The sequence below is a fragment of the Musca autumnalis genome, unplaced genomic scaffold (assembly GCF_047663935.1).
Source record: "Musca autumnalis isolate F117 unplaced genomic scaffold, ASM4766393v1 scaffold_3, whole genome shotgun sequence".
NCBI classification, from domain to species: Eukaryota; Metazoa; Arthropoda; class Insecta; order Diptera; family Muscidae; genus Musca; species Musca autumnalis.
In genome coordinates, this window is record NW_027411866.1 from 177643846 (window position 1) to 177665084 (window position 21239).

At 36.9% G+C, this 21239-nt stretch overlaps 1 protein-coding gene and 1 long non-coding RNA gene across 3 annotated transcripts in view; one reads left to right on the forward strand and one right to left on the reverse strand.

Moving 5' to 3' along the window:
- Drak (Death-associated protein kinase related) overlaps nucleotides 1–20377 on the reverse strand; it is a 406575-nt gene extending 386198 nt beyond the window's left edge. Inside the window, exons 1-2 of one of the 2 annotated variants that reach the window (XM_073975883.1) lie at nucleotides 19942–20377; nucleotides 18213–18603 (exon numbers count right to left, since the gene is read on the reverse strand). In XM_073975883.1, coding sequence (XP_073831984.1) covers nucleotides 18213–18340 — 128 coding nt within the window. In that variant the 5' untranslated portion in view covers nucleotides 18341–18603; nucleotides 19942–20377. Of the gene's footprint in view, nucleotides 1–18212; nucleotides 18604–18896; nucleotides 19161–19941 lie in introns of those variants that run through there. The other variant, XM_073975884.1, reaches the window with a different exon arrangement.
- LOC141398538 (uncharacterized) lies at nucleotides 3531–4130 on the forward strand. Its single transcript, XR_012411644.1, has 3 exons — nucleotides 3531–3664; nucleotides 3781–3920; nucleotides 3985–4130. It is a non-coding gene; the product is annotated as an uncharacterized lncRNA (long non-coding RNA).
- Nucleotides 20378–21239: the final 862 nt, after the last annotated feature.

A 21239-nucleotide genomic window follows, 5' to 3' on the forward strand; every position in this document is an offset into this window, starting at 1 on the left:
ATCGTACGCACAATTTTTCCGAAAATTGTTGAACTTTTATGGGGGAGGTACCTGAAAGAGTGGACCGATATGGATTATCTTCAAATTTAAACTATGTTTGGACAAAATATTATTAAAGCCAAATTTTGAACCGAATCGGCAGATCCGTTCAAGAGTTGTCTTGCGCTCCAACCACCTCACACGGTGTCATAGGGGTTTTTGTAACTTTCAGGCTATTTTCTCAGGAAGTATGGACTTGCCCCTAATGAAACTTGTACCGTCGTATGGAGGGCAGTGAATACAAGTTGCTAAAACAAAAATCAAAGCGATTCGAGAGATGGCCCTAAACTGAACTTTTCCAAAATTTTGTGTGGGAGGTACCCGAAGGAGTGGACCGATTAAGTCCATATTGAAACCTTATCTAAGTCTGGTACACATTTCACGATGGCCAAAGTATGAGCCAAATCGGTTACCCCCTTCAAGAGTTATCGTACGCACAATTTTACCGAACATTTTTGAACTTTTGTGGGGGAGGTACCTGAAGGAGTGGACCGATATGGCTTATCTTCGAACTTAAACTATGTTTGGACAAAATATTACTAAGACCAAACTTTGGACCGAATCGGCAGACCTGTTCGAGAGTTATTTTGCCCTCCAACCTCCTCACACGGTGTCATAGGGGTTTTTTGCAACTTTCAGTCTATTTTCTCAGGAAGTATGGACTTGCCCCTGATGAAACTTGTACCGTCGTATGGAGGGCAGTGAATACAAGTTGCTAAAACAAAAATCAAAGCGATTCGAGAGATGGCCCTAAACTGAACTTTTCCAAAATTTTGTGTGGGAGGTACCCGAAGGAGTGGACCGATTAAGTCCATATTGAAACCTTATCTAAGTCTGGTACACATTTCACGATGGCCAAAGTATGAGCCAAATCGGTTACCCCCTTCAAGAGTTATCGTGCGCACAAATTTTCCGAACATTTTCGAACTTTTGTGGGGGAGGTACCGGAAGGAGTAGACCGATATGGCCCATCTTCGAACTTAAACTAGGTTTGGACAAAATGTTACTAAGGCCATATTTTTGACCGAGTCGGCAGATCCGTTCTAGAGTTATCTTGCGCTCCAACCACCTCACACGGTGTCATAGCGGTTTTTTGCAACTTTCATGCTATTTTCTCAGGTAGTATGGACTTGCCCTTCGTATTGGGGGCAGTGAATACAAGTTGCTAAAACAAAAATCAAAGCGATTCGAGAGATGGCCCTAAACTGAACTTTTCCGAAATTTTGTGTGGGAGGTACCCGAAGGAGTGGACCGATTAAGTCCATATTGAAATCTTATCTAAGTCTGGTACACATTTCACGATGGGCAAAGTATTAACCAAATCGGTTACCCCCTTAAAGAGTTATCGTGCGCACAAATTTTCCGAACATTTTCGAGCTTTTGTGGGGGAGGTACCGGTAGGAGTGGACCGATATAGCCCATCTTCGAACTTAAACTAAGTTTAGGCAAAATATTACGAAAGCCAAAATTTGAACCGAATCGGTTCATCTGTTCGAGAATTATCGTGCGCTCCAGCCAGCCAGACAGACAGACGGACGGACATTGCTTAATCGACTCCAAATTGCCTGAAACACATTTCGCCCAAACATACTTGGGGTCTAAAACCATTATTTCGATGAGGCACATTTTGCCCGTATGAAAGTGTATAACGCAAAATGTCCATGCAACAACTTATATTTCTAACTAGCTCCTGGGAACTCCTTTTTCATTCAACATCGTTTTTATACCCTCAGCCTTTAGGCTAACGAGAATATGTACACATTGGCACGACCAAAAAGTCCAAGTCTTTTTGGACAGAATGTGTTTTTGCACTGTCCGTCCGTCTGGCTGGGTAGTGCGCACGATAACTCTCGAATGGATCAACCGATTCGAACCAAATTTTGCACTTCGTAATATTTTGCCCGGAATACACCACGTCTTTCCTCATCAGTCCCAACACATGTGAAGCCACAGCCCAAAATCATCAACCATCATCTTCTCATCTTTAACTTACTCCTCGCCTCAACAATTAAACACCACCATCACAACTTTAACACATCTATAATCATCTCTACAACTAACCCCTCTTTCAACAACCAGGATGATCACAATGGACCTCAGGGTCTCCGAGTGGAGTGGCTGTCAGCCATTACAGCATCTGCGCATCCTCAAACCTTAACCTAATATTTTGCCCAAACTTATTTTAAGTTCGAAGCTATTGACAAAGGTTGAAGCAAATAGTTTGATCAAAACAGAAAGACAAACGAACCAACGGACAGGGCTAAATCGACACCAAATTTTCTGAAACGGATTTCGTTCAAACATACTTAGGGTTCTAAAACCATTATTGCATATAGGTAGTTAAATAAAAAAAAAACTTATCTTAATTCCATTTTTCCTACAATCTGAAGCTGTCAAAAATGCCATGAAATTACTCTTTTCAAAAGTAACCTCAAATTTCCTGAGAAAAATTCCCAAATGTCAATAGCCGTCTTAGAAGAAATAGAAAATTTTTCAAAAACCATGTGTTTGGTTGTGGTGGTGGCTTGTCATTCGAAACAAACAACCAGCCAGCCCGGCAGTCAACCGGCAAGAATTTCTAAATGCCTAGTTTTTGATTTCTGTTAATGTCAAATAGGCTGACTGGCTGGCTGGTTGGCACATTCACTTCATTAGAATGAGTCACAAAACCATGTAGGTGCTAGCTAGCTCGCTAAAGCTGTTTAAGCGTGTAAAACCTTCAATTAAAAATGTCTATTCAAGAAAAGAGTAGAAAAAAAAAAATCAACTGACAAGCAGTTCTAGATGTAATATTCGGCTGGTCAGCAATATGTTGTTACAAAATATGAATATGAAATAAATTAAATAAACTCTCTCATATTTAGGTATCCACCGCAATTTTTACAATACTCCAACATAACTTTTGTTTTATTTTTTTAAACCACTTTCCTTAGGCGAATGACGTTGCACACAATAGATAAAATCTCTGGTGGTTGTATTAAATTTGAAAAAAAAAACAATCTCAAACTAAGCCACATAGTCTTTCTTCTCAAGCTTAATAATTAGATCATAATTATTTTTTGAATTTTGAATTAGAAAAAAAACTACCCCTTCCGTCCCTCTTTCCCATAAATTAAGCATTATCAAATACTTATTATTTTAAAGTAAGTTAGTGGGGTTGGGGTTGTAGTTGTTGGTTGGGGTTTCCTTTTGTTGTTGTTATTGTTGAAATTACAACCCACTTGGGAATTTGTCACTTTTATTTTTGTATTTTTTTACTTCATTTGCATTGTTGACTCTGTCTCTCAGAGTTGCTGTTTGTGGGAAAAATGTTATTATGGTGATTATCTGGTTGAGTGATTTCTTCTTATCACCAAAACCCCATAAACTAAGCACAGTAGCAGTAGAGCTAACAGCTCTCTAGAGCTAGATGGCTAGCTGGATGTCTGTCTGTCTGTCTGTTTGTTGTCTCTCCCATAAATTCTTGACATTCCTGACTTTAGTGTAATAATCACAAAACAAATTCTTTATTTTTCTTTGCATTGTCTTACTTGTTGTGTCGTATTATAGACGGGGCTTATCTTTGCCTGCTATTTTACTCTGTTTTTTTGTTTACTTCTAAGAAAAAAAATGTGTTCTTCTGAAGGTATTAACGTGCAATGGTGACGATGATGACTGTTTTTTTGAAAATTCTTCTTTGTTTTGCGAAAGAAGATTACAAAGAGTCAAATGTGAAGATTTGTAAAGTACTTTTCATTACAGCGCTAAAGAGGTTAATTGGTTGTATTGGCAGTAAAACATAACGTGAAAGATAACATGGCGGCAAAGGCAGGACTCGTTTCAAATGGACATTGGACGTGCAGTGGTGTCACCTAGGGAATTAACTTTAACATCCGTTAAATGTGAGTAAGGTTACCTTAAGGTTATGGAAATACCACTTTCTTAGCCGTTTATATCCACTACTAGCAGCAATGATGACAATACTACAGAACATATTCCAGAGGATTGTACTGAATGACGTAAAAACAGCAATAAGTCGTTTTAAGAATGATGAGGAAGAGGAAGCAGACGTATGTTACAACAAGTGAAAAGTATCAATGCCCTCAGTCTATGGCCACAGTTTCCTAATTTTAAAAATAAATTGCATTTTAACAAAAGAGTTTTGGGAAGTTTATTGGGCCTATCTATTAAACTTTGGAACATTCAGGCCATTATTGAGAGAAAAAGAAGTATGGGGAATAAAATTAGAAGTTTAGGTCCTCAAATGCTATTCAGCGTCTGAATATTCAGATTCAACAGGCAGCCAAATGATGTGTATGGTTTCGATAGCTTAAAACGTGGAGTGACTGCAACGGATAGGTAACCAGGTTGGACTATGCTTTATCAAAGCTGTCCTGTTGGGCCACCGCAAATGGCCTTGGTGTAAATCCAACGAAGACAGAACTGGTACTGTTCACCAGAAAGCGCAAGCTCGGCGACTTCGTGCCACCAACACTGGATGAGGTACAATTACATTTATCTCCTGAGGCTAAATACCTAGGTACAATCCTGGACTCACAATTGAGAAGGAAAAGGAACGTTGAGGAACGGACGAAGCGAGGTATGATTGCACTCTATTCATGCAAAAATTCGATTGGGAAGAGCTGGGGATTAAATCCAGCTTTTATACACTTGCTGTATAATGCTGTTGTGAGACCCATCTTATCCTACGGATGCCTTGTCTGGTGACACGCGCTTCGACATAAATCGAACTCCGGCAACAAGGTGCAGAAGGCATCCTCGATCCTGATAACTTGAGTTTTTAGAAGTACACCGCAAGCGGCTCTAAATACGATGTTGAACCTCCTGCCCATGAGACTCAGCATCAAAAGTCAAGCAGCACGTAGTGCCCTAAGACTACATGAATTGAATCGTTGGCGCGACAGCACCTATGGACATGGATGCATTCTTCAGGAGCTAGGACTAAACCTTAGCTTAAATTCACAGGGGAAATTCAGCGACTATATTTCACCAGTCCAACGGTTTGATGATATTGAGGTCGTTATCCCTAGTAGAGATGACTGGATCCGTAGTAACCCTCCTCTGGACGGTCTGGCTTTCTACACAGACGGTTCCAAGATGAAAGAAGGTACCGGAGCTGGCGTCTACTGCGAAAAGCTTTGTCTCGAACACTCATACAGGTTGAACAGCGACTGTAGCGTTTTCCAAGCTGAAATATACGCGATCAGAATGGCTGCAGGGTTGATAAAAAGTCTGGATGCAGAAATCTTTGAACCGGTGACGTACTTCTTTGATAGTCAGCCGGCTCCTTAAAGCCATCAAATCCTTCAATATCAAGTCTGAGGCCGTGCTTGAGTGTAGAACTGCTTTGGAGAACCTCACAAACGCTGGCCGACTCTGCTAGGTACCGGGACACTGTGACATTATGGGAAACGAGAAGGCGGATGAACTGGCAGCAAGGTATGGATCGCAAACGACAAGTCTAGCAACCACTGATTCTATCAAACCACCCATATGTCACTTTTTCCGGAGCGTGGAAACGTTCTTTGAAGAACGAGCCAAGGAACTATGGCACAATGAATCAAGATGCAATGTGTCAAGAGCCATTTGGCCGACTCTATCAACAGATAGAACAACTTCACTCTTAAATTTGAGCAAATCAGAAATTAGGGTATTGACGGGGGTCATTACCGGTCATTGCAACATCCGAGCATTTACCACCAAATGGCAGGATGATGACGTGGACTATTGCAGGCTCTGTGAAGATGAGGAGGAGACGGAGACTATCGAGCATATTTTATATCACTGCCCGATGTCGGCTCGAAAGCGACATAGTTTAACTGGAGTATGCTTTCCTCCAAGCTTAACATTCTACTCAAACATTGAACCAACAATCATTAATAACATTATCAAAAATATGAATTGGCTGGGACGGCGCAACCCATAAGCGTAACTACTTCTCTGGCAGTTTTCTAACCATTACCAATAACACCACCTTCCTTCTTTTTATACCCTCAGCATTTATGCTAACGAGGGTATATACACTTTCACACGGGCAAAATGTGCCTCATCGAAATAATGGTTTTAGACCCCAAGTATGTTTGGACGAAATGTGTTTCAGACAATTTGGAGTCGATTGAGCAATGTCCGTCCGTCTGTCTGTCTGGCTGGCTGGAGCGCACGATTACTCTCGAACGGATGAACCGATTCGGTTCTAATTTTGGCTTTCGTAATATTTTGCCCAAACTTAGTTTAAGTTCGAAGATGGGCTATATCGTTCCACTCCTTCCGGTACCTCCCCCACAAAACATCGAGAATGTTTGGAAAATTTGTGCGCACGATAACTCTTGAAGGGAGTAACCGATTTGGTCCATACTTTGCCCATCGTAAAATGTGTTATAGACTTAGATAATGTTTCAATATGCACTCAATCGGTCCACTCCTTCGGGTACCTCCCACACTAAATTTCGGAAAAGTTCAGTTTAGGGCCATCTCTCGAATCGCTTTGATTTTTGTTTTAGCAACATGTATTCACTGCCCTCCATACGACGGTACAAGTTTCATCAGGGGCAAGTCCATACTTCCTGAGAAAATAGTCTGAAAGTTGCAAAAAACCCCTGTGACACCGTGTGAGGTGGTTGGAGCGCAAGATAACTCTCGAACGGATCTGCCGATTCGGTCCAAAATTTGGCTTTAATAATATTTTGTCCAAACATAGTTTAAGTTTGAAGATAAGCCATATCGGTCCACTCTTTCAGGTACCTCCCCCACAAAAGTTCAAAAATGTTCGGAAAATTTGTTCGTACGGTAACTCTTGAAGGGAGCGGCCGAATTGGTTTATACTTTACACATCCTAATATATCTACCATATATAGATCAGGTTCAAATATGGACTATATTTGTCCACTCCATCCGGTACCTCCCACACAAAATTTCGGATAAGTTCACTTTAAGACCTGATATCGAATCACTTTGATTTTTGTTGAAGCAACTTGCATAAGCTGCCTCAATTACGATGATAAAACTTATTTTAGGGGCATGTCCATACTTCCCGAAGACTGTAAAAACCCCCTATGGCAACATATGTTGTGGCTGGAGATCCACTTCCATAACGGCCAATGTCGATCCATGCCTTTTAGTATCTCCTCCGCAAAACTTTTGATCTTTAATTCTAATCAACATTTTTGTCGGTTCAAACGTCCAAAATTTTTAAAACCCCCTAAATACACACGTAATTTGGGAAAAAATTGTTTCAATATACACAGGCTGAGGGTATATCTCTGTCGACAAAGTCGTCTGATACTTTTTTACTTGTTTTTACAGCTTTTGCACCATTATGTCAGGAAGCTTAGAGTTGCCCACGAAAAACCTTATATCGCTGTTAACAGGAGCACAAAAAAATATCTTCGGTAAACATTTCAAAGCGATCCTCGAAAAACTCTTAAAACTAAACTCCAGAGGAGTTGTCCAAACTTGATGTACCTATGGGAAAAATTTTACGATGTAAGATTTAAGGTCAAATCGGATACTCAATTCGTAAGTTATCGTGCTCATCAGTAATTTTAGTTGGTGCCACTAGGCCTTCTTGGAGCTTTTGTACCATTATTACATTAAGTATGGACATGCCCCGGAAAAAAATTATGCCGTTGAAATGTGGATCGCGAAAATTACCAGCTGTAACAAATTTCCAAACTATCCGAGACCTGACCTTTAACTGCACTTGTGCTTAAAATTTTGTAGTTTGGGAAGATTTATTCGAAGTAATGAACCGATATAGTGCATATTTACACCTGAGATAGGTATGTCTGGTAGAAATATTATGATATTTACACCCTTCGAGAGTTATCTTCTTCGAACTTTATCTTAATTTAGACAAAATATTACGAGGAGCAAATTTTAGTCCAAATTCGAGTTCGAGAGTTCTCATGCACAAAAGTCAGACAGACATACGCATGAACAGTCATGACTAAATTTATTTGAAACGAATTTCGTCCAAATATACTTGAGGTCTAATATTTGATAGTATCAAAAAGTTAGCCTAAAGGCTGACGATATAAAAATGCTTACGCTTTCGTTCGAGTTGTCGATTCTAGCCACCATTTAAACAGAATACAGCTGCAGAAACCCAAACTATTTTTTTTTTTTTCAAATAGGATACTAATCAAATTTTAGGCGATCATGGAATAGGCATTCGAATCCTTCCATGTTTAAAAAAGACATCTAAAATCTCCATACAAAACAAAATCAAATTCGAGTTCAAGAGTTCTCATGCACAAAAGTCAGACAGACATACGGATGGACGGACATGACTAAAATTATTTGAAACGGATTTCGTCCAAATATACTTGAGGGCTAATATTTGATAGTATCAAAGTTAGCCCAAGGTCTGAGGATATAAAAATGCTCAATTTTTCGTTCGAGTTGTCGATTCTAGCCACCATTTAAGTAGAAGACAGCCGCAGAAACCCAAACTATTTTTTTTTTTTAAATATGACACTAATCCAATTTTAGGCGATCGTGGAATAGGCATTCGAATCCTTCCATGTTTACAAAAAAAAAAAAAAAACAGATCTAAAATCTCCATACAAAACAAAATCCATTTAAAACAGAAAAAATACCTCCAACGCAGAGGTTCGAGTTGTCGATTCTAGCCAGCATTTAAGCAGAAGACAGCTGCAGAAACCCAGAAACCCAAACTATTTTTTTTTTTCAAATAGGATACTAATCAAATTTTAGGCGATCATGGAATAGGCATTCGAATCCTTCCATGTTTACAAAAAAAAAAAACACATCTAAAATCTCCATACAAAACAAAATCCATTTAAAACAGAAAATACCTCCAACGCAGAAGAAAGATAATGGTACAAAAATATTTTCACGATCAAAAGAAAGTAAAACAAAACATAATACAAATTTATGGCTAGTAGTTTGAGCAAAAAAAAAAACTCCGGAGTTTTAACAAAATCAAGAAAGTAAATTTTTTATTTATTTCGAAGAAAGGGAAAAGTAGTAAGCATGCAATTCTGCAATAACACAACAAAACAACAACAGCAACAAACTTCAAATCAAAAAACATTTCATGTTTCCAAGACCATCATCGTCATCATCATAGTAGTCATTGGACGTCATCTTGGATGTTGTTGGTTCCACGGCAGACGGACGGACGGACGGTCGGACATTGAGCGTAACATCAAATTATAAAAATTCAACAATAACAACAATAAGAGCAGCACCACAGTCAAAGGCAGCCAGCGAAATTGAAAAGAATTATAACACGAAAGAAGTTTTGTTTCCACATTTTACTCCTCTTCCTCAAGGAGATATGGTTGGCGACTAATATTTGTTAAAGAGTATATCTGTCCGTCTGTCTGTCTGTCCATACCGCGTCCACGAAATGCCTGCAGCTTGTCTAAATGCTATACTTTTTTTTCGCCAAAAACAAATAGAAACAGAAATACAAGAAAGAAAACGAAGAAAAAAAACAAGAACCGGCTGTCTGTTTGATTGAGAGTCGGCTAATGTTTGATAATAAAAACAGAAAAGAAATGTGAATTTCAGTCCGTCTGTCTGTCCGCCTGTCTATTGGTCTGCGACTGTTTCTTGCAGTTGAAAAATCGCAAAAATACAGAAGAAGAAGAAAGACAACGAACGCATTTGTGTCCATTAGTTGTCTGCGCTGTTGTCTGTAGCGTCTATCGAAACTAAAAACAAGACAATTTAATGCAAAAAAAAAGAAATAACTTAAAAAACGGAAAAGAAACTCAAAAACTTGTTTTTAAGAAAATGAAACAGTCAAAATATGGTAGATATCTTTTTTTTGTGGGTCTTTCTTTGTTAAGTTTCCTGATTAATTTGGTTGGTATACGCTAAAGGTTAGAAGATTGTGAAGGCAACAGGCATCCGGATGGATTAGAAGATTTTGAAATGTATCTAAATATTGAAACTTTTTTGAAACATTAACTTATTTCAAAGAATACATACAAGATTTAAAATAAAGGGATATGAGAATGAGAATCTATACCAGGATCAAAGGGCCTTTGGTTAAAATTCCAGAGTATTTCGTATGTATTTGTGATTAATAATAAGGGTTGATGGAAAATCAGTGATCACGAACTAAAAGGAGGGAAATAAGGTAAACTGCATATGTTTTAAAATTACAAAAAAAAAACGATTTTTTTTCTGAGAAGGAAGAGATCATGCAAAAACTTTACAAACGAAAGCAATAAAATAAATATTACTTACAGTAGCACCGTTTACACTTCGTTTAAGTTTTAATGTATACTCCAGTATACAATTTCAATTTCTACATTTCAGCATATGAAACTAAACCACTGTTTGCAGGTCCTACTTCTATAAGCTCTAATATGATTCGAGTTTATAGTACTATAGGAATTCAACTTAGGATTAGGAAAAACAAACTGGGGACATTTAGAAAAATAAACCCTTTAAAAAAGCTTGGCAAACATGCACATTACAAAAGTAAACAATAACCAGTAAGGAAAGGATCAAAGTCGGGCGGGGCCTACTATATGATACCCTACACCACTGTGAATAGGTAAAATATATATGGGAGCTAAACCCAAATGTGAACAGATTACGATATAATTTGGCACATATATTTCTAGACCAAACACCGTCATACATTCCAAATTTCATCAAAATTAGACATACATAGCTTCTTTGGTGCATCAAATACCATAAATCGGACGCAAATATATATGAGAGCTATATCCAAATCCTAACCGGTTTCGATAAAATTTGGCACACTTATTTCTAGACCAAATTCCGTCACACATTCCATATTTCATTGAGATCGGACATATATAACGTGTTTCGTGCACAAATACCAAAAATCGGCCGAAAATTTATATGGGAGCTATATCCAAATCTGAACCGATTTTGATATAATTTGGCACATTTATCTATAGACCTAATTCCGTAACACATTCCAAATTTCATCAAAATTGGACAGATACAGCGTGTTTGGTGCATCAAATACTTCAAATCGGCCGAAAATATATATGGAAGCTATATCCAAATCTGGACCGATTTCGACATGATTTGGAACATTTATCTATAGACCTAATTCCATTACACATTCCTAATTTCATCAAAATTGGACGGATACAGCGTGTTTGGTGCATCAAATACCTCAAATCAGCCGAAAATATATATGGAAGCTATATCCAAATCTGAACCGATTTTCACCAAAAGCAATAGCGATCTTCATTAGGCTAAAAAAATGATCATCCCCAATTTTCAGCCAAATCGAACAATAAATGTGGCCTGTACATTGCGAACGGACGGACGGACATACATAAATCGACTCAGAAAGTGATTCTATGCATATCCCTAGAAGGAACTATGGGTCTATCTCTTTTCCTTAGGCATGTTACATACAAATGCACTAACACACAGGGTGGTGTAGGGTATAAAAATAAGTGATTAATGTAAACAATATGAATAGAAATTGCATTCAGAGCAATCATGAATATTTCCCTCGGAATTTTCCGCATGGAAACAAATTTAAAAAAAATGAAATTCTTTTAAAATAAATATCCCGAAACCTTGAAAACTTCTAGAATTACGTAATTATGGAGTATTTTTGCCGAATCGGCAAAACTATTCCCTTTTTGGACATAAATATGGAAATCAAAAATTGTGAAATTAGGGAAAATAAGTAAAAAAGTATCAGTCGGCTTTGCCGACAGAGATGTACCCTCAGCCTGTGTGGATTGAAATACTTTTTTCCCAAAAAAAAAAAAAAATAAAAAACATGTATTTAGGGGGGTTTTCAAAATGTTGGGCGTATTCACCGACAAAAGTATGGATGGGATTAAAGCTCAAAAATTTGCGGTGATATCGACAGATAGGGCTTTTTTATCACACTAGCCTACGAAAAAGATAATATCGCTCTAAACAGGGCCCCTAGGAAAACCTTCGGTAAAAATGTCCAAAGGATTCTCGAACCATACAAAAATTTTGAACATTTGTATGGGTGGTACCACAAGGATTGGACAGATATGGCCCAAATTTTAACGCAAAACCAAAATTTTAAACTAAGTTTCGACAATTTTAAGAGATCCAAAGTTTGGACCAAATCGATTGCTACGTCTATGAGAAATCGCGCGTACCATTTTAGCGAATATTTTCAAACTTTTGTGGTGGAGGTACCGGAAAGAGTGGACCTATAAGCACCACCTTCGGATTTCATCTAATATTCGAAGAAATATTACAATATCCAAAGTGTGGACGAACGTAGTATTCGGTTCGAGCCCTCCAGCCATTACATATGGTACCATTGGGGTTTTTTACAACTTTCGGGGTGTTTTCTCAAGAAATATGGACTTGCCCCTGAAAAAACTTGAAGGAGTGGACCGATATGGCTTATCTTCGAACTTAAACTAAGTTTGCACAAAATATTACAAAGACCAAATTGTGGACCGGATCGGCAGATCCGTTCGAGAGTTATCTTGCGCTCCAACCACTACACACGATGTTACAGGGCTTTTTTTGTACCTTTCAGGCTATTTTCTCAGGAAGTATGGACTTGCCCCTGATGAAATTTATACCGTTATATGGGGGGCAGTGAATACAAGTTGCTACAATAAAAATCAAAGCGATTCGTGAAAAGGTCCTAAACTGAACTTTTCCGAAATTTTGTGTGGGTGGTACCCGAAGGAGTGGACCGATTGAGTCCATATTGAAACCTTATCTTAGTATGGTACACATTTCACGGTTACTTTCTTCAAGAGTTATCGTGTGCACAAATTTTCCGAACATTTCCGAACTTTTGTGGGGGAGGTACGGGAAGGAGTGGGCCGATATAACCCATCTTCGAACTTAAACTAAGTTTGGACACAAAATTACGAAAGCCAAATTTTGGACCGAATCGGTTGATCCGTTCGAGAGTTATCGTGCGCTCCAGTTAGACAGACAGGCGGACGGACATGGCTAAATCAACTCCAAATTGTCTGAAACACATTTCGTCCAAACATACTTGGGGTCTAAAGCCGGCTATTAAAGGAAACTTACGTTTTTTGAAAAAAAATTTGCAAACTGTCTCGAACCATACAAAAATTTTGAACATTTGTATGGGTGGTACCACAAGGATTGGACAGATATGGCCCAAATTTTAACGCAAAACCAAAATTTTAAACTAAGTTTCGACAATTTTAAGAGATCCAAAGTTTGGACCAAATCGATTGCTACGTCTATGAGAAATCGCGCGTACCATTTTAGCGAATATTTTCAAACTTTTGTGGTGGAGGTACCGGAAAGAGTGGACCTATAAGCACCACCTTCGGATTTCATCTAATATTCGAAGAAATATTACAATATCCAAAGTGTGGACGAACGTAGTATTCGGTTCGAGCCCTCCAGCCATTACATATGGTACCATTGGGGTTTTTTACAACTTTCGGGGTGTTTTCTCAAGAAATATGGACTTGCCCCTGAAAAAACTTGAAGGAGTGGACCGATATGGCTTATCTTCGAACTTAAACTAAGTTTGCACAAAATATTACAAAGACCAAATTGTGGACCGGATCGGCAGATCCGTTCGAGAGTTATCTTGCGCTCCAACCACTACACACGATGTTACAGGGCTTTTTTTGTACCTTTCAGGCTATTTTCTCAGGAAGTATGGACTTGCCCCTGATGAAATTTATACCGTTATATGGGGGGCAGTGAATACAAGTTGCTACAATAAAAATCAAAGCGATTCGTGAAAAGGTCCTAAACTGAACTTTTCCGAAATTTTGTGTGGGTGGTACCCGAAGGAGTGGACCGATTGAGTCCATATTGAAACCTTATCTTAGTATGGTACACATTTCACGGTTACTTTCTTCAAGAGTTATCGTGTGCACAAATTTTCCGAACATTTCCGAACTTTTGTGGGGGAGGTACGGGAAGGAGTGGGCCGATATAACCCATCTTCGAACTTAAACTAAGTTTGGACACAAAATTACGAAAGCCAAATTTTGGACCGAATCGGTTGATCCGTTCGAGAGTTATCGTGCGCTCCAGTTAGACAGACAGGCGGACGGACATGGCTAAATCAACTCCAAATTGTCTGAAACACATTTCGTCCAAACATACTTGGGGTCTAAAGCCGGCTATTAAAGGAAACTTACGTTTTTTGAAAAAAAATTTGCAAACTGTCGGTAAAGGAAATTTGTTTCTTTTATTTTAACTAAATTAAGTTTGAGGGACAATGTGCAAAGTTTGGACCAATGCCAGTCTCTCCTTTCAGTTCATCGTATCGATCCATTGCATCTCTGTAAAAGAGACGTAAGGAGTACCTTGGGTAAAAATTTCAAACGATCCCCGAACAGTCTTTAAACTGCACTTACGCGAAAATTGTGAATTTTATGAAGTAAAACTACCCGAAGGTGTTGTCCAGTATAGACCTTCTGGGAACTCGATGTACGTTTGGATGACAATGTGCATAATTTCGGTTCGGAGATAGGTACATAAAGGAGTTGGTCGATATAATCTATATTCGAACCTGATTTTATTTCTGGAAAAATATTAAGGGAACAAATTGAATACTCTACCAGCTTGCAGAAAAAATCTGATTTTTTTTTTAATTGTAAGTTTTTTATGTAGCCGGCCTTCGGCGGGGAATTTGAGACTTTCTCCTATGGACAGGAGCCAATTTAGGGCACGGGAACAACATTTTTTTTAGTTTAATTTTTTTTTTTCTTACTTACATATCTCGGGAAGTATGGACTTCCCACCAACAAACTTTATATTTTTGTAATCAGGACGTAAAGATCTACCTGTGGTAAACATTTCAGATTTATCCGCCAGCTGGTAGAGTATTCAATTTATGTCCCATAAGAAATAGAAGGATATGACCCATCTTCGAAGCTGACCTAAGTTTGTAAAAAATATTTTGCGTTGCAAAGTTTGGACCAAATCGGTTGATCCGTTCTACCGTCTGTTATCATGCACACTAGCCAGTCAAACAGACAGACAGACGAACAGGCTAAGCCGATATGTGTGTTCTGATAACCGAACAAATGTAACGATCTGGCCCATCTTCGAAATTGAACTAAAACGGTTGGCAAATTTTGAACCAAATCGATTGATCCGTTCGAGAAATAACGTGCCAAAATTGCAGATGGACGGGCATGGCTAAATCGACTTCAAAATAAACATACCCGTCCGCCAAACCGATAGATGGACGGATAGTGCTAAATCGACACCAAATTAAAAAAAACCGTACTTCAGGTCTAAATAGAGAGACAAATTTTTGATGGTACATATAACAGGTAGGGTTTATCTGGTTCTTAAAAATGAATTCCTTCAAAGCCTCCAAAAAACCTTGTGGAATATATAAAATAATCCAACAGGTTTTCGAGAAATAGAAAAAAGAAAACAATTTCATTCCCTTATTCTTAGGAAAATTTCTAATCAAACGTGTTTTCTACTTTAGGAATAATAATATAATGCTCCTATTAATATTTGTCTACCATTTGTCCCTCTTTAAATTAATTTCGAAATTTTTCTAAATAAATAAAATTATCCTACAAATACCCTACATAAAATCTCATTTCAATCTATAAACCAGTTATGTTATCCTTTTGAACAAAAAATGTAACCATTAACCTCGACAATGGAACACCTGCTGTGTTATAGAGCACAGAGCAGGTCAAACCACAAATATGATTTGTTTATGAACCATAAAAAACAATGGATAACAAAAAACAAAGAGAACTAAATTAAAGTGATATCCTCCTTTTTAAGGATTTGAAGGCGGTGTTGGCGACGACATGTAGAGGAAGTAATTGTTTAGTAGACAACAAAGGATAGCCAGGCTGGGGTGAGTGACACATACACATACAACTAAAATGTGGCACGCATACCGAAAAAAGGAAAATGTGTGTCAAATAGCAACAAATGGGACATGAAGTATCAACCACACAACAACAACAAAAACAATATGAATGAACAAAAATTAGGACAAAGTTCTATATCCCAAAAACATTTTTGTTAGGACGAATAAGAACATTTTGTGTGTGTATTAGGTATATAAATTTAAACTCTTGAGATTTTAATTGAGTGAAAAGTAAAGTGGGGGAGTAGAGAAAGTTTGGAATGGAGAAAGGAAAATTTTGAAAGGAGAAGGCAAATTGGGGTATGCATTCTAAAGGAATTTTACTTTGGTTTGGCTACAATTTTCATAAGCCGAAACAATTGTTAATTTTTTGGACTGACATTAATTGGTTTGGTAAAATTTTTCTTAACCCGGATATGCCCAAGGCTTGATAATGATCATGATCATTTTTTAGACATTTTTTCAGTATTTTTCTCACAAAAATTAAAATTTTATGTACTGGACCCGTCCGAAATGGTGTCGAAATGTATTTCTAGCTATATCCTTGAGGTCATCAATAAAGCCGGTACTTTGATAAAGCTGGCATGTCATGAAAACAAGAATTTGTTGTGTCCTATATATAGGACATTGGGCATATCTGGGTTAATAAATATTAAGAAGTTTGAAAATTGATACACTTTTTTGCACTGACATCAAAAAAGTGATCTTTAGTGCGATTCTCTAACTCATTTTTTGAGTTATCGACAAAAATCGGTAAAATTGAAACGCAAAATGATGACTGAAAAGATCAAATAAAACTTGACAGCACTCTTGCTATCGGTAGAACTTTACTTCTACTTTTTATTCGTGGCTAACTTCCCAAAAAACATCGTTAATTACCAAAATTATAAGCATTTTAATTTTACCGATATTTGTTGGTAACTCAAAAAATGAGTTAGAGAATCGCACTACTTGAAAAAGTTCTCGATGTTTACAATAAAACGAATAATTTCTATCCACATAAAAAATTTTAACAATGGGGATTATATTCGACAAGATCGTTAAATCCTAATAATTACTGATTTTTGCACCTTATAGGCAGATTGCCAAAGGATCAACTATTTGGAACACGTCTCGTTAAGAAGCATACACCACAACTATCTATAGTTTCACGGTAAGAAATCCATACTTTCAAGGATATGGGTATAGAACGTTTGCACTTAAATAAATGCCTTTAGGGGCCACATCTCGGAAGACGACGAAATTTTTTACCTCAGGCAATACTTGCCCCTTCACTGATGTTTGTGGAAACATATGTATGTAATCCTTGTTATACTGATCACAACGATAAATATCTTTCAGGGGTGTTAAATTGAGAAAATTTCGAACTTTCAAGACTTATTTATGTCTTAGGAAGTATGGAACTCCCCCGGAATACTACACACCATTGTAATCAAAGTAACAAGGACTGCTTATGGCACAAATTTCAAGCCGATCCGGGAAGTACACCTAAACAACAATTGTTCCCAGAATTCGAAGGTTTTTCTCCTTTGGACAGAAGCAAATCTCGTCTTGACTACACCAACAACATTTTCTTCTACATGGAAGTTTATTAAAAATAGCAGGATTTCTGTCGTAACATTTTCAAAACTTTCAAGATCCAAAACTCCTGAAGTGTATACCTCGGTCCCACTGAAAAAATATAAAATTATTATCAGTAGATGAATAATTAGCTATGGTAAAAATTTCAAACCGATTCGAGTGTGATGCTCCTAAACAAGAAACGAAATATAGCTTCCTCAAGTTGTTCCACCGAGAAAACTATATAGCTATGGTAAAAATTTCAATCCAATCCGAAAAGAGCGCCTAAACGACATTTGCTTCCGAACGGTTTGTAATATTTACAATTCGACTGGACTACAACAAAATTTCCTTTTACATTGATGTTTACGACTTCAGACATACATCCAAACTTTCAAGATCCAAATATCCTGCAGTATGGACTTCCTCCTAAAAATATATAAACTTTTTGATCCGTAGACCAAAAACTAGCTATGGTAAAAAAGTCAAATCGATCCGAGTGAGGCACCCAAACTAGACTTGAATGCAATGTTTTTAAACGGTGCCCAACTTTTAACTTTGACACGGTTCATCAATTCTCACATTCTCACAGATTAAAAACTAGCTATGCTAAAGATGTCAAATCCATCCGAGTGAGGCACCCAAACTAGACTTAAATCCAATGTTTTTACACAGAACTTCAATGCACAACTTTTAACTTTAACACGGTCCATCAACTCTCACATTTAACTACAAAAGCACAATTACTATCAGATTTTATAAAAATTATATGCATTATTTTCTCACTTACCTGGCAAATGGAGTTTGTTCAACTTCATAAATTTCGTTGATATCCTCGGGTACCAGCAAACCCTTGAGACGCTCCTCATCGATGTCTAAAAGACCATCGCCTATGGGAAATATGCCTTCGGAAAACATATTTATTCACTTTTTTCTTTTCTTTCAAGTCGTAGGAATTTTTCAAAATTAATACACAGGATTGATTGTTGTTGCAGTGTTGCAGACAGATCGAAAAGGATTGCGGTAGGGAATACGGTTTTAAGTAGAGACGGGGGGAGCGAAAAAATTAAGTCACTTTAAAACTTTATGTTCCGCAATAAAATATTTTTGTTTAAAAATTAACAATTTGAAGGGACTTTTGTTGACTTTTGTTTTGACTTTTTTGTTTCACTTTTGGGACACTGCAAAAAATGGAGAAAAAACACAAAATTAGAATTATTTTTTAAAGGCACACAAAAAATGGTTATCTATACAAAGTAGTTTTGTTTTTGCAAAGTTTTTTGGTTTGTTTTTCATTTGTTTTCCACTATTATTTTTTGGTTTAATGTCGGGTTTTTATTTAGATTAATTTCACAGTAGTGGGGGTTTGCAAAGTATTTCCGTTTCTCAATTATCTTCCACTTTTTCATAATTTAAGGTCGTGGTTTTTTATTAAATTTCTTCACATCTTTGAAAGGCTTAAATTATAAATTACTTTCTCATAAGAAAGCCTGTTTTATTGACAGCAACATTGCACTCTTATGAGAACAGCTGCTTTGGTTGCCTCCTTTTCTCTTTTGCAAAAGAACAAGGAAATCAAGTAGAGGGCATGGATATTTTTCAATTTGACATTTGTGTCCACTCCACTTCTTTTCGCTGCTGTTTTATTTTTTGGTTATTCTTCTTTTGTTGTTTGTGGGTTCTTCTTCTTTTATTTTGTCTCTACTGCTTCACACTTCTTCTATTTACTTTTCTACTTATGTGTTCGTAAGTTGCTGGATGGGATGACTGCTGTTATTTCAAATTATTGTAGTTATTTTTGTTGGTGTCTTTGTTTTTCTACACTTTGCACTATAATTGTCGTTGTTGTTGTTGTCGTTGAATGGTAAATCATGTTGTGTTGGTAGTGTGTATCATTAACAAAGGTGGGGAAAAGAGATAGCACTACAAAGGGAGTCGTAGTAATAATGAAGAGAAGAACATTGCAAAGGAGAAACACAAACGAATTGACACACGAAAACACACACAGCCAGACACACTGAGTACCACACTCAACAGTAAATTTTAATTTCACGTAAAACTTTTTATAATCTCCTCAGCAAAGAAAAGTACAGTGGGAAAATGTTAAGGAATTATTTAAAGATTTTTATTATATGGAATTAAATAGTGGTTTACATCACAAAATCACTGGAATTGGAATTCACACTAAAGAAATATTTTCACTTTCGGCGTTTTTTTTTCTTGTAAAGCAAGACTCTTAAAGTCAGCAGCAACAAGCAACAGTATTAAAAACAAGTTTTGCCTTTGAAGACAATCAAAGGAAAGCAACCAAATCAACAGAGGAGTCACAAAACACTCAAATTTAAAGGCCTATTTCATTGTGGAAGAATAACTTGAATTTCAGTTTACATTATTCATTTTATTTTACACACTTCTATTTAATTTCCATTATTTGTTTTATTAGTAATTCTTCAAAGTAAATCTTTACTTGTTTTTAATAAAAATAAAAAAACAACTCTTCTTTCTTGTTATGCACTCACATTCATTCACTTCTTCACTGTTTTGTTGTACAATATTTCTTCGTTTTGTTGCCGTATTCTCATTACATTAAATCAAACAAGAAATTTATTAATTTTCTTTGAACACGGCACTATTGGCAGCAAGCGGAATTTGTAAAGGTAATAACTTTTCCAAAAATTTAAATTTTAATTTAATTCGTATTCGTTACAATTCGGTTTTATTTTTCTTTCTTCTTCTTGTTGTTTTGTATTTAACTAATAATATTATTTTCTGTGTAAAATATCTCCCATCGAAGGTAGTGGAGACACAAACATTCATACGCAGCACAACGAACGAGGGAACCAACACACAACGAACGAACGTGGTACGGATACGCGAGAAAGAAAAATACTCCGACTTTCGTTGTTTACTTCACGGCTTCACGGTGCTTTTTGCGTTAGCCGACTCTGTTTGTGTAAATTTTGTTGTTGTGTAGTAGAGTCCATAGCTACATACAAAACAAGCCTTGACGCAGTTGTAAGAGCTATTATTCCTACGTGATTTGCAGCCGTTAAAAGGCTGAATTTCTCAGTTTCAATTTAATTTATGAAAAAAGAGTGGCAACATTTAAACCGTATTGTTTCACCAAACGAAAAATAATTCCTAATTTCGTGGTTTTTTTAATAAAAACTAATTCTCCCTACTCCTTACGACATGGATCATGATGTCACGGAAGTTATTGCATCTCACTACCGGCGTTAGCAAACAAACAAATTATAGCCCATTTAGATATGACTTCATTAGCCGGATTTAGCACATTATCAGGTTTTATTTGTTAAATCCAGCCAAAATCTACCAGATTTCCCATACAAAAATTAATCCTTCTATTGAGTTGATTTGTTTTATATGCCATTTAGATATGACACCATTAGCCGGATTTAGGCCATTATCAGGTTTTATTTGCTAAATCCAGCCAAAATCTACCAGATTTCCCATACAAAAATAAATCCTCCTATTGAGTGGATTTGTTTTAAATCTGGCATAAATCCTCGTATACAACTCTGTTTTTTGCAACATGTTGCTAGAAAATACAAAAAGTTGCAAGCTGGCACAAGAAACAAGGTAGATGCATCGGTGAATTGCTACACTAAAAATAATTTAAAATGTAAAAATTTGTAAACAAGGCGGAAAAATTTAATTTGTTTTGATGTACAAAGTTGATTTTAATCAACCAAGACTAATATTTATGATGTCTAAACGATAAAATAATTCGTTTATTTTAGATGGGCCAACTGCGATAAAATAATTCTTTATTTGCTCTTTATTTAGCATTAGTAGC